This window comes from Lingula anatina, chromosome 3 (genome assembly GCF_051362555.1).
Source record: "Lingula anatina isolate TDL-2025a chromosome 3, LinAna3.0, whole genome shotgun sequence".
In the NCBI taxonomy this organism is placed as follows: Eukaryota; Metazoa; Brachiopoda; class Lingulata; order Lingulida; family Lingulidae; genus Lingula; species Lingula anatina.
The window spans coordinates 19,148,187-19,160,627 of record NC_141769.1 but is presented as its reverse complement, the minus strand read 5'-3'; the positions used below and the strand labels follow the sequence as shown (position 1 = coordinate 19,160,627).

The window sequence follows — 12,441 nt, the reverse complement described above, 5'->3', positions numbered from 1 at the left end:
TAGAGCTTTTATAAGGCGTGGAAGCAAATATATTGTTTGTAAGTATCACTATTTCTTCATCAACCACAGCCATTAAATATTAAAGGCGCAGAAGAATGAGAAAAATATTTACGACAAATATTTATGACATGAATCATTTTACTGTATTTCCATTGTTATGCTACTTGTGTGTCGCTCAGAAATTATTGCTTACAGTGCAATGGGACACCAAATGTTCAGGATAAACGGTGCATTCATCTGACTTTTGATGATAACCTAAGTTAGCTTGAAATCCTCTACACTTTGTAACTCTCTGTTTGAACATTTTGTGTTCCCCAGCCTTGACAATTAATTTTGAATATTTTGACCTAATTTAAAGTGTCGTTTGTGTTTAAAAGATTATTTTGGATGGAGCTTGTCATCGTTCTGAGCTTCTGATCCAAGGATTTCGAGTGCTCATTACACATTGATTAACAGATACATATTTTACACAGCCTGTCGTCTCCATTGTTCCGTGTGTTGTCCGTCCATTACGCGATTCACTGTATGAAAACTTATATTATATATGTGCAGTATCTGTATCTGTATCTGTTCATGTACGTCTAGAGAAACCAATACTGGTATGAAGTATATTTGTTATAATTTTCGAAGAGAATTTGTAAATGATCTCTTTCTCTGAAATGCGTCATTATGTACTACAACAGCTGTTATAACTTTCAATATCAAGAGGAATATATTAACGGTCGTAGCAATAAGCTCACCCACCCTGCAAATGAAACGGACTGTCCCATCAATGTTACTTTTTAACAAGAGGCCTCAAATAGTTATATCATTAACTAATTTCAGATCATAATTTTGCTTTTACGCTAGCTGAACCTGAACATCAGACTAGTTAATAAACGTGCACGCCATTCCATTTATTTTGCCTTCTGCCCCGTGATATTACTTGCATTATTAGAATTTAAAGAGCCTGTCTGTTTAGTTCAAACATGTAAACATTATTTTATCTTTTCAGGAGCTCAACCAGATTCTGCACAGCATCCACCTGATAGCAGCCTATGAAGTCTAGCCTTTGTTTCACACACAGGAACCCACGCTCCTTCGTACCTAAACATCTCTTATATAAAAACTCAATAATAAAAAAAAACTTTTGAAATTTGGTGTTTTATTTTTCACTTTGTTATGAAATTATTATGATAAGAATAGTAGTAATCAATAGAAAGCGAGTTATTCTTAGTGTTTGAGACTTTAAAATTCAATCTGAACTATTAATAATGTCAATGTTTTTGTGGTTGACGGTTTTCTGTGGTACCTAAATCTTAAACAGTTATAAAATGACCAGTATTTTCTTTTTAAAAAAACCCTGCAAGCTGATTTAGCGCACTGGAATAAAATTTCTTAAATGGTTTCCAACAACTTACATTTTATATTTAAAATTTATTTCTGGTTATTCCTGGTTATTAAAAAATTAAAAAATTCACATGAGATTTTTGCCCTATAGCATATGGAACTAATTCGTTTGGATATAATTTTCCTATATTTTCTCATATAGGGAGGGTCCCATTTTGACGGGTTTTGGCTTTTGCTATCATGGATTGTTTAAATTTGGCGGCCTACTCTTAGTATAAATACTTAATTTGAAATTAGAACGTAATAATGAAAAGGTGGGATGATTCGGATGTAAGCTAAAATGAAGTAAGTTTTAATAAATGAATTCGACTGAAATTGGCCAAAAAATTGATTTCTGAGGGTGTAACAGAACAATTTCTTCACTTCCTGTTCTCTGAACCAAATTGGGATAATTACAGGACTCGCCACACCTGTCACCCCCCCTTTTATGCAATGGACTCGTCCCACCTGTCACCCCTTCTAATGCAATAGATTTGTCCCACCTGTCACCCCTTCTAATGCAATGGACTCGCCCCACCTGTCACCCCCTTTTATGCAATGGACTTGCCCCACCTGTCACCCCTTCTAATGCAATGGACTCGCCCCACCTGTCACCCCCCTTTTATGCAATGGATTCGTCCCACCTGTCACCCCCCTTTTATGCAATGGACTCGCCCCACCTGTCACCCCCTTCTAATGCAATGGACTGGCCCCACCTGTCACCCCTTCCAATGCAATGGACTTGCCCCACCTGTCACCCCTTCCAATGCAATGGACTCGTCCCACCTGTCACCCCCCCTTTTATGCAATGGACTCGCCCCACCTGTCACCCCCTTCTAATGCAATGGACTCGCCCCACCTGTCACCCCCTTTTATGCAATGGGCTCCCCCTACCTGCCACCCCTTCTATTGCAATGGAATCGCCCCACCTGCCACCCCTTCTATTGCAATGGAATCGCCCCACCTGCCACCCCTCTAATGGAATGGCATCGCCCCAATAAACACCCCTTTATTTGGAATGGAGTTACACTACCTGGCATCCCTCAGATTGAGTGGATTTTCTCCACTAGACCCCTCCCATTGAATGGACTACCCCAACTTGTTTATCAGATGACCGTGGCGTACTATTCACCCCTACTTGCTTCAGTTACTGCTAAACTATTTGACTACTTCTGTGTAAGCTGACCTTGTAAGCAATTTATTAGCATGAATTTTCTAAAATGAAGATAAAACAATTCATTAATTCATCACAAACGCTAATGAACTATCAGGATTACTTGAAAACACCTTTTTAATAATTTTGATAAACCTTATTATATAATTAAAGTCTACTTTTAAAGATTTTTTTTAAAACTTTTCATTATGTCGGTAATTTCGGCTTGATGCCCAATCGACAGCGTATGGCGCGACTGCTGTTTGCTATATTGGTAAATATAACCGACACATATTTTATTTTTATAACATTGTTAGAACGTTTTAATACTTGATGGGATGATTAAAGTTGTGCAGATTGTAGTGATGCAAAATATGAAATCCTTTGTTCATGTGTTTTTGCTAAAATTAACAAAAGTGTATAATTTGAAAATTTCATCAAAATTTATATGCGTTAATACAACTAACTGGCAGCGTTTCTCGGATCAATACTGAATAGTAATGACAGCGGCATTGTAGAACGTTAGAATAATGTTCTCTTAACAGTTGTTGATGGTCTAACCAATATATATAACCCTGTTTTCAAAACGTTCTGTGTAAGCTGGGTATAGGCCTACGTTACCTTCATTATTTTGCATGTGTTAAAAACATTTATGAACAAGAGTCCTAGCTTATATCTATGAAATCAAACTTGATTTTTGTTTTGTTTTGTTTTGTTTTACAAATGGTTTTAAATAGAGTTTTTATTAATGATAACAAATAATGAGTTATTGTTTGAAAAATTCACAACTACAAAAATTTCAACCTTAAAGGTACACCTATGGGTTTGAAAATCCCCCAAATGACATCAACAGGAGTGGCGGATTTATAGGGGGGTGTCAGCTAGGGGGGATCCTGACCCCCCCCCCCCTCCCCCTTCAATTTCTGAAAAAAAAAAAAAATCACACCAATATGGTCCCCCTCTTGCAATTAGAATTTTGAATAGCTGAATCATAGTTCTAAACCGTACCAAATGACATCTTTCGCCCTCTAAATTACCAAAAAAATCCGGGGCCCTTCAGCAGGCCCCGAACCCCACGCCAAGGGGTGGGGGTGGGGGGTGGAGAGGGTAAGGTCGGCTTCGCATCCGCAGACTCCTCCCCCCCCCCCCCTCCTTCAATTAATCCTGGATCCATCCCTGTGGTTATGCCGAGTACTCCTTGTTGTACAATCATGTTAAGTTTTCTGTGTACGGTTGGATTTTTTCTTTTTTGCACTACTAGCACAATCAGTTGATCATACATAGGCCTACATATTTCACATTTCACCGCCGACACAATTTTTAACCGTGAAAAATGTAATGGATACAACACAATACAATAAATTTTATTTCATGTCGGGTATAAATTGAAAGGAAACATTAGCTTTACAGCTATTCGCCGACTGGGTAAGGGCAAAAACATACTACAATAATATAATATTTACACATGAAGTCTAGTAAGATTGTAAAAGGAAATGGATATTTTAAAGGCATTAATTAAGTGTCTTTGTCTTAATTCTTTATTTTATAAACCATTGTAACTTTTTCAAAAACATCTTTCTTAGTTTTTAAGAGCATTTTAGTCTATTAAATTTTAGGGAAATCTAACGTTTATCATTCAATGTTGTTCTCTGTGCTCCAGTTTGTCTTTAAGCTGTGCACCGCACTGCCACCTATCGGAAAACCCCGCAGCCGGCATGTAGACCTCGCTGAACTTCGTTGATAAGTGAAGCGAGAATATGCGTCGAGTTGGGAAAACATATGTTTTTGGTTTCTAAGTAGTGACTAAATCCCCCAAGGGACACCATTTCTTGTTATCTTGCGTGGAAAGTCATAAGGTACGTAAAATCTCGACAGACTGATATACTGATATTCATACTTGGTCTTTAAGTTAGTATATTTATTGAGTATCTTATTTATCAGATTTGCCATTAGAAATGTACCAGTAAAATATGTGTTTTTTAAGTGACAGGAAATTTTGTTTTAATAATTGGGATTTATTTGAGTCATCTGATCTTTCTGTAAACGTAATAATGTTTAGAGTAAGAAGCTAATTTTTTTAATATTCAAATTAAAATTTATGTCCCTTAGGTTGTGTTCAGAATAGAAGTTTTCATACAAGCAGCCTTTCAAGTGTTTCGGATTTACGTGCCATAGGTAACCTTACCACAGGTAAATTGTATATCGCTTTTAGCTGCAATATAAGATACCTATAGCATATAAGGCTTAAATCTCAGGGGCTTACAGTAATGATTCAGTCTTATCAATGGAGAAAATTGTGATTTTGTTTCTGATGCTGTGTTTTTTAAGTCATTAATTCTTAACCTATACAACATTCCTGTTGGTGGTAGCAACAAAATTGAAAAGCACTGCGACTTTCCCTAGGCTTTAATTCTATTTTATACCATGAAAGCACCACAAGTACCATATAGAATGAAGAAATATAATTTTAGTGATTTCTAAATTATGTATCTGAAAGGTTGAAAATTTTTTCCCATTAAAATTTGTGTAATTACCATAATTGAGAGAATTCCCCATGTACTTTGAGACAGACACCTTATAAAATTATAGGCCATGTGTAGAGGCTGTACCATGTTTTGTCATGCAGAGAGTAAGTCTTAGTTTGTGTTAATAGCCCAGTTTCTTAAACAGAGTTTTTTTAATTTTCTATTATATTTATTTTTTATTTATATATTTATTTATTTATTTTATTTATTATTATTTTTTTGGTTATAGAACAGTTACTCTGATCTTAGCTGTTACAGTTGATTAACATGACTTCCACAGTAATTTTTAAAAACATTTTGTCATATTTATGGATTTGAATAAACTTTTTTCTTCACAACAGAGATGTCTGAGAATACCCGCCCCCAGTTTGGCAACCGCTACCTTACAGATGCAAAGAACGTTTTTGAGCATAATGCCTGGGACAATGTCGTGTGGGATGATGAGCAAGAGGACGAAGCCAGAAGAAAAGTTGCTGAAAATTCAGCGCAGCTTGTGGAAGATGAAAGGAGAGGCAAGTCTATACTGCATAGAGTATAACTCTGTGCGTTTTAAGATATTAGCTAGCAAATGAAAATAAAGAAGTTAAAAGTAAAGGTTTTTAATATTTTACACTTATGACTAGAAAATTATAAAAGTTTGATGTACTAGTGTCAAACATACCACATATGAAACCTGCACAGAAATGATCACCAATTGTATGAATCAAATAATCCACAGTTACCATTTGAACTTAACATCATTTAGAGTTCGTAACTGGTACTAGTAAGTAATTTCGATTTCACAGCGAAAGAGAGGCAAACTAACTTACAGTCCATCATACTTTTTTCTTGCTCAAACCAATGATGAGTGAAAATAATTTGATTTTTTTTTATTTCAGTCAAGTACAACTCAGAGGCCAATGAATACTGGAATGGTTTCTATGGCATTCACCAAAACAGATTTTTTAAGGATCGTCATTGGTTGTTCACAGAGTTTCCAGAACTGGCACCCAAGGAGTGGCCAAGTGGAATGCCAGTGAAGGTAATTTCCCATAGTTTTAAGATATCATTTTCAGTGGATGAAAGCACATAAGGTTTTAGTGCTGTAATTTGCTAATTTGGAATACTATATAATGTAATATTAATTAATAATCATAAATATAAAGTTTGATGCTTATGAAATGTGTAGTTTATGTTGGTTATGTCCCTGTATTAGTTTACTTTCCTACATCATTATGGTGAGGAGAGGTAATGATTTTAAGGGGTAACTATGCAGGGAGGTAAAGGAATGTAGTCTTTTTACTTTGGTCTTGCATAATATATGAAACATCTCAAGCTTATGCCTAGTTTGATGCATTTAAGTGTGGTTATTCTTGTACTGTTGCAGTTTACACATAATTATATCACTACATAATGTGTATCTCCAGGCAGATACTACAAATCCCACACCAGATGTCAGCACTGTCAGCACACCTAGGCAGAAATCCAAGAGGGATCTCCTATCCCATGATGTTGAGGCCTCTGTTGATGACAATTTAGAAGGTGGAAGCAAATCAAGCAGAACCTCCACTGTTGAGCATCCAGAGGAGAAATCTCAAATGTCTGACCTTCACCTTGACCCAAATTCTGAAAATGTGATATCAACTGTTGATCATGCAAAGGAAAGTAATTCTGTTCGTGCAGGTGATGATATAAGTAATTCAACAAGAAGTGCTTCTGAAAACTTTCTCAAAAGTCCCTGTCAGACTAGCGATATTTTCCTAGATTATCCTGGAAATGGTGCTAAGAAACGATTTCTGGAAATAGGGTGTGGGGTTGGTAACACCGTGTTCCCTGTACTTCAGGCAAATAATGATCCTGAGCTGTTCATGTATTGCTGCGACTTCTCCAGCACCGCCATTGACATTGTGAAAGAGCATCGTGATTATGACACATCTAGATGTCATGCTTTCACCTATGATCTCACAGACGATTCTTCTCCGCTCCCATTCCCAGAAAACAGTCTAGACGTAATCATAATGATATTTGTTTTGTCGGCTATTCACCCAGATAAAATGAAGGATGCCATTCAGCGTCTGGTGTCCCACCTTAAACCAGGTGGAATGATATTATTCAGGGATTATGGCAGATACGATCTGGCACAACTGCGTTTCAAGAAAGGTCATTGTCTTGGGGAAAACTTTTATGTCAGGGGTGATGGAACACTGGTTTATTTCTTTACTCAGGACGACTTGCGGAAATTGTTCACCGAGGCTGGTTTAGAAGAGGTACAGAATGTGATAGACAGGAGATTGCAGGTCAATAGGGGGCGCCAAATTAAGATGTACCGAGTCTGGGTTCAGTGTAAATACAAGAAACCAGAAATTTAAAATGGGAGATTTCATGGCCATATTTAATTCTGGTCCAGTTGTTTTAAGATCTTAATTTTCTTAGTTAAATAATGGCCTGATATATGAAATTTAATGTTTTTTATTGAACGTAACTTTTTTTGTGTGAATTTGAACAAAATGGCTCTGCAGTCTTAACATACTGCAGGTACAATCAGAGGAAGTGTCCTGTTAGTTTTTAATTATAGGATTATGACAGAAGTTTTTAAACTAATTTTACCCCAACAAATGATCCATTTTTGGCTGTGGTTGTTCTGAAGCAAATGATAATATGATGAAAACTTCTTTTATATGAATAAATGATTCTTAGCAATAACTATATTTATTTTCTTTATTATTGAAAAGACCTTATGCTCACATAGAATTTCACTGTTCATAAAAACACGAAGTCATGTAAACCATACAGTTTTTATTAATCATAATAGTTAAGCACCTTATTAAAAATAATACAGTTTTAAAACCACTATAACAAGTATATGCATACATGGAAACATTTATAATGAAAACAGTTATATTTGATGCAGAGCTTCATCCAACTTGTAATCTCCAACTACAATGAATTTTATTATTTTGACAGTAATATTAGTTTCTTTAAGTTTATATAACCATGAACAAGAAAAAGGGAAAAAATCCAAGCATGTAGTTTTTGTAAAAAAAAATTATGCTGAAGTGATTAAGCTGATATGATAACGCATAACTAAAGATGAACAAGAAGTTCATAACAAGGCGAATGGTCATAAGAAAATGTATTTTGAGCATACTGACAATAATTTGAGGCAATGAGAAATTTACATGTGCACACCTCAACCTCACTAGCCTATCACTATATGTAATTGCCTTATCAGTACTGCCTACTGCGCAATATGCAAGAATATGTTCACCAATGCTTTTTATAACTTGAAATAACTTGATTATTATATAAAGACTTTTTTATAAGTACACTTTTAGGTTTTTTCTAAAGCTGAATACAGCTCAATGAGTATTGATTTGTGCAATAGAACAGAAAAGCTCCAATATACTCCATTTCACAGTATTTTTCTCATCAACTTTAAAAATAAAGCAAAAATGTCTAAAAATGCCATAAGCTTAAAAATATAAGTAACAATATTGCAAACATGTCATATATATATATGTGTAGAAATGAAAAAGCAAAGGCAGCAGTTATAAATATCAAGAATCTGAACATAATACATGGTGGGGTGGGGGTTATGAAATCACCTAAAACTATACTACACAAACTATTTATATCAATGCATTGGTATTATTTTTTGTAACTTCTGTATAAGAAGAGAAACACAAATTATACATGGTTGCTCTTTTGCAATAACAGTATAAAAATGATTTATACATGTATAAACCCAGAAATGCTGTGTGCCATTTATTTTGAGAACTTTGTGACAAGATTTTTTTTAAAAAATAAAAATTATGGCAACTATTGCAAATTTGAATGGCAGCATGTTGATTCAAATGACAAAAATGAGAAATTTATATTGTCATTTTACAGAAGTAAAAAAAATCACAACTTTATCTCATTAACTTTTACCTATAAAATGACATTTTCTTTAAAGTAATACATGTTTAGATATATCACTTCATCAGCTCATAAACAGAAATCTGTTAATCAGGATGAGCATACCCCACCCTCTACCAGGGCCACAGATTGATTTATCACTATATATTCACAGATATGTCTCTGGCTTATCCATGGCATATTTCTCCCTTTTTTTCCAGTGAGAATTTTAATTTCCACAACATTCCATATATGATTTCTGATCACTTGGCTGGCCTCTGCTAGTACGCTACAGTGTCTGCAAGCACACTGTGACAATCTCATATATAAAATGCAGAGTTGAACACTTTCGTTCGCCTTTGCTCTGGTACCAACTCATGACCGTAAGGACACTGAAACCAAAAAAAAAAAAAAATTACTGTAATAAAATAATTGTACAAGTAAGAGACAGTTAAAAGGTCCACCTTTTTCAGAAAAAGAACCTGCCCCCCTTTTCAAATTTTAAAAGACACACCAGAATGCCAGCATATATGGAGCTGGTAATGAGATGCATTTTTTAACTAGTATTCACCATCTCACAGCGACATATGACAACCAACTAAATCTTCTCTCTTTATACCCTGATAAATATTATTCTTAGCACAGAAATTGCATGTCACTTCCCATCGACCTACTCACATGTCTACACACCCTTCCACAACACTGCCCCCTGGTGACGTGCGCTAGACGGGTCATCACCATTAATCCAGTTATGGGGTCTGTGTACATCTCGTCACCATTCTGAAGACAGGAAAATATCATCTTGAAAATGCAATTTCTAAACTAACAGTAGAAACAAAACTTTATAGGTATTCATCTAAATCATTATAACTTGACATACTGTGTGTGTGTGTGTGTGTGTGTGTGTGTGTGTATTATATATATATATATATATATATATATATATATATATATATATATATATATATGGAGTATGCCTGTTCTGGGTTAATGTATATTTTCAAATCATGTGCAGTCTTTAACAGTCAGTGAACATGTCATAGTTCTACATCCCATCCAGGTACATGTATAATATTAGATAATGTTTTGAATGAAGAAATAATACATAATCATAGAATGTTGGACAATTGCTTGACTGACCAAATTGCACATGTAAATTAAAAACAAATAATAATTGCCAAATTGTTGGGTCAATATATCAGAGATTGGATCTGGCAGATATCCTGAAGCCTTCAAAGCTGACATGGGACAATAATAGTAGATGTACTTTAAAAGGAGACTCAGATCAAGAAATCAATACTTTTGTGGTACGATTGATCCCCTTTTCTCACTCCTTAAATTTCGATGTTAACTTAGGTATTATAAAAAGATTTCAAAATTCAGCACAAGCATAAAAACAATATTCTGTGCTTTGTATTCTTTCCAAATGCCATTACTTAGGCTGCATTCACTGCAGACTGACAGATCCTTGGATCAAATATGGCTGACCAACTTGAATGCTTGTTGCGTAATCCCCGCAGGGAATCTATTCAGTGTCTATGAAGGAATTATGAGGAAAGCTTTTAACTGGGTCACCATATTTGATTGTTGTGAATGCAGACTTAGTGGTACACTGACAGGACTTACTGTACATATACTACCTGGTCCAGTAATAAGCTAGTAGGGTCAAATTACACCTATGACCTTTCTGGTTTTTTAAGGTCAGTATGCAAAAAATGAGAAAAAGATAGGATCTCACATTAAGTGCTCTACCAAATGTTTGACAGTCAGTTTGACTTTCATGAGCATACTACTGTAAAAGTCGAAGGTTAAATTGTTGAGATACCGTATGTGCTGCACAAATAAGATTCCGATGTAAAGTAAAATACAAAATATCTTAATGATTAAGTATATGTACTATATACCTGGTAATTGAAATTTCATAAAATATATTACAAAATAAATAAATAAATAAAAACTGAAGCTTCTCTCTGAGACTGTTACATGTTCATGTATTGTTACAGACTCAGCAGACCTTTGAATATAATATATTAAGGGGCAGCAAGCAGAGGCTAATAAAGGGAATAACCTATTATATATAAATGCTACTGCATGGGTAATTTCAGTACCTGACATTTAACAGGTAACATAGTGCTGGAGGCAACTACATGGAGGAATGCAAATTACTCAGACACACTCTAATTTAAAATGTGAATGCACATACCTGGGCATGTGTTAATGTTAAGTCATTACTTTCAAGGGATGCAAACATATAAATAAAGGTGTTTAACACAACTACTGTAACAGTGAATATATGATTAATGCAAGTAACATACTACGTACATGCAGTACATATAAAAAGGTTAAAATAAACTATTCATGCATTGAATTTATTACAGGTATCTGTATATGGAGTATTGTAGCAATTCCTTATGCATTAACTGTTTAAGTCACTGGTCATCAAATGCTCTTTAAACTAATATGCAGACATGCTGTATTGAATGTTGGATCTTACATACCAGTACAGTACAGTACAGTATATATGTATATAGATACAGATAAAACCACATACACATTTTAGCAACCTGAGTTAACAGAGATTAAATGTTAAGGGAAATGTCAAATTGTTGATAGAGAGATACATGCCTTGTACATGCCAGGTACATGTAGGTATAGAGGTATACATGCCAGGTACATGTAGTTTCCAGTAACTTTGTTGTGCACTTAAATTATAGTTGCGTCATCATAAATTAATGATCTAAATAATCCATTATAAATTGAAACTTGAACTTGGAATTTAATGTAACATGCTGTAAATGCCATTATCTTTAAAAATGAAATAAATATAATTGCACGCCAGCACAAACATTTTTTTTTTTTTTTTTTTTTGAAAATTAAGAGTACACTAAGACTTTGTTACACATTTTAATCATCTCAGTATCCTTTACCTGTATAGCGTCTATATGCGCCGTGTGCACCCTGTACTCCACCTCCGTTAGCCGGTTGGGATTGACAATCCTGTCCCAGTCTTCTTCCGTCATTGCCATGTGAATCACCGCGAACTTGCACGCGCTTGGTCGCGTACCTTGGGATTGCAAAGCGTGCTGGTGATAAGAGCATACTGACTGTGATGTCCGTAATACAGTATGACCTTGTGATTTTTGTTTGGACTCAGCAGGAGTCCCGGAGACACCTGTCCATGTTTGACCTTGGGTTGACAGATGAAGTGTTTTCCTCTGCGCAAGGTTTCTGTGAAAATATCTTAAAATGTTTAGATTGTTGGCGCTCTGGCATTTTATCTGCATAAGAGAATTGACAACAGACATCGCAGGTAGCACTCAGTTACAGTTCAAGTCCCCGGGACCTCTGCTGCGTCAGACCTATATGCCCAGTGATCCAAAACGTCACCTTTAAAACATCGCTGAAAAAACGTAAACTAAAAATACTAGCGACTGCTACAGGTGTGCTCTTTTCTATTCGAAGTACGGAAATATCGGTAAGGTCAAGGTTATTATCATGACAAGGTACTAATAAATAATC

The 12,441-nt window shown here is 35.2% G+C and overlaps 2 protein-coding genes across 3 annotated transcripts; one reads left to right on the top strand and one right to left on the bottom strand.

The window, feature by feature from the left end:
• The first annotated feature begins 4,197 nt into the window (after nt 1-4,197).
• LOC106180627 (tRNA N(3)-cytidine methyltransferase METTL2) lies at nt 4,198-7,728 on the top strand. 2 transcript variants are annotated; one of them, XM_013564652.2, is made up of 5 exons: nt 4,198-4,377; nt 4,631-4,711; nt 5,388-5,558; nt 5,925-6,067; nt 6,453-7,728. In XM_013564652.2, exons 3-5 carry the CDS (start codon nt 5,390-5,392, stop codon nt 7,392-7,394), a joined length of 1,254 nt encoding a protein of 417 aa, XP_013420106.2. In that variant the 5' UTR covers nt 4,198-4,377; nt 4,631-4,711; nt 5,388-5,389; the 3' UTR covers nt 7,395-7,728. The 2 variants fall into 2 exon arrangements, with proteins under 2 accessions (XP_013420106.2, XP_086864366.1); XM_087008240.1 differs by lacking the exon at nt 4,631-4,711 and having other exon boundaries at nt 4,200-4,377.
• A 78-nt stretch (nt 7,729-7,806) lies between these two features.
• On the bottom strand, nt 7,807-12,395 carry LOC106180630 (uncharacterized). Its single transcript, XM_013564660.2, has 3 exons — nt 11,850-12,395; nt 9,601-9,702; nt 7,807-9,314 (listed from the first exon to the last, which is right to left on the bottom strand). Exons 1-3 carry the CDS (start codon nt 12,225-12,227, stop codon nt 9,243-9,245), a joined length of 552 nt encoding a protein of 183 aa, XP_013420114.2. The 5' UTR covers nt 12,228-12,395; the 3' UTR covers nt 7,807-9,242.
• Between the last annotated feature and the right edge of the window lie 46 nt (nt 12,396-12,441).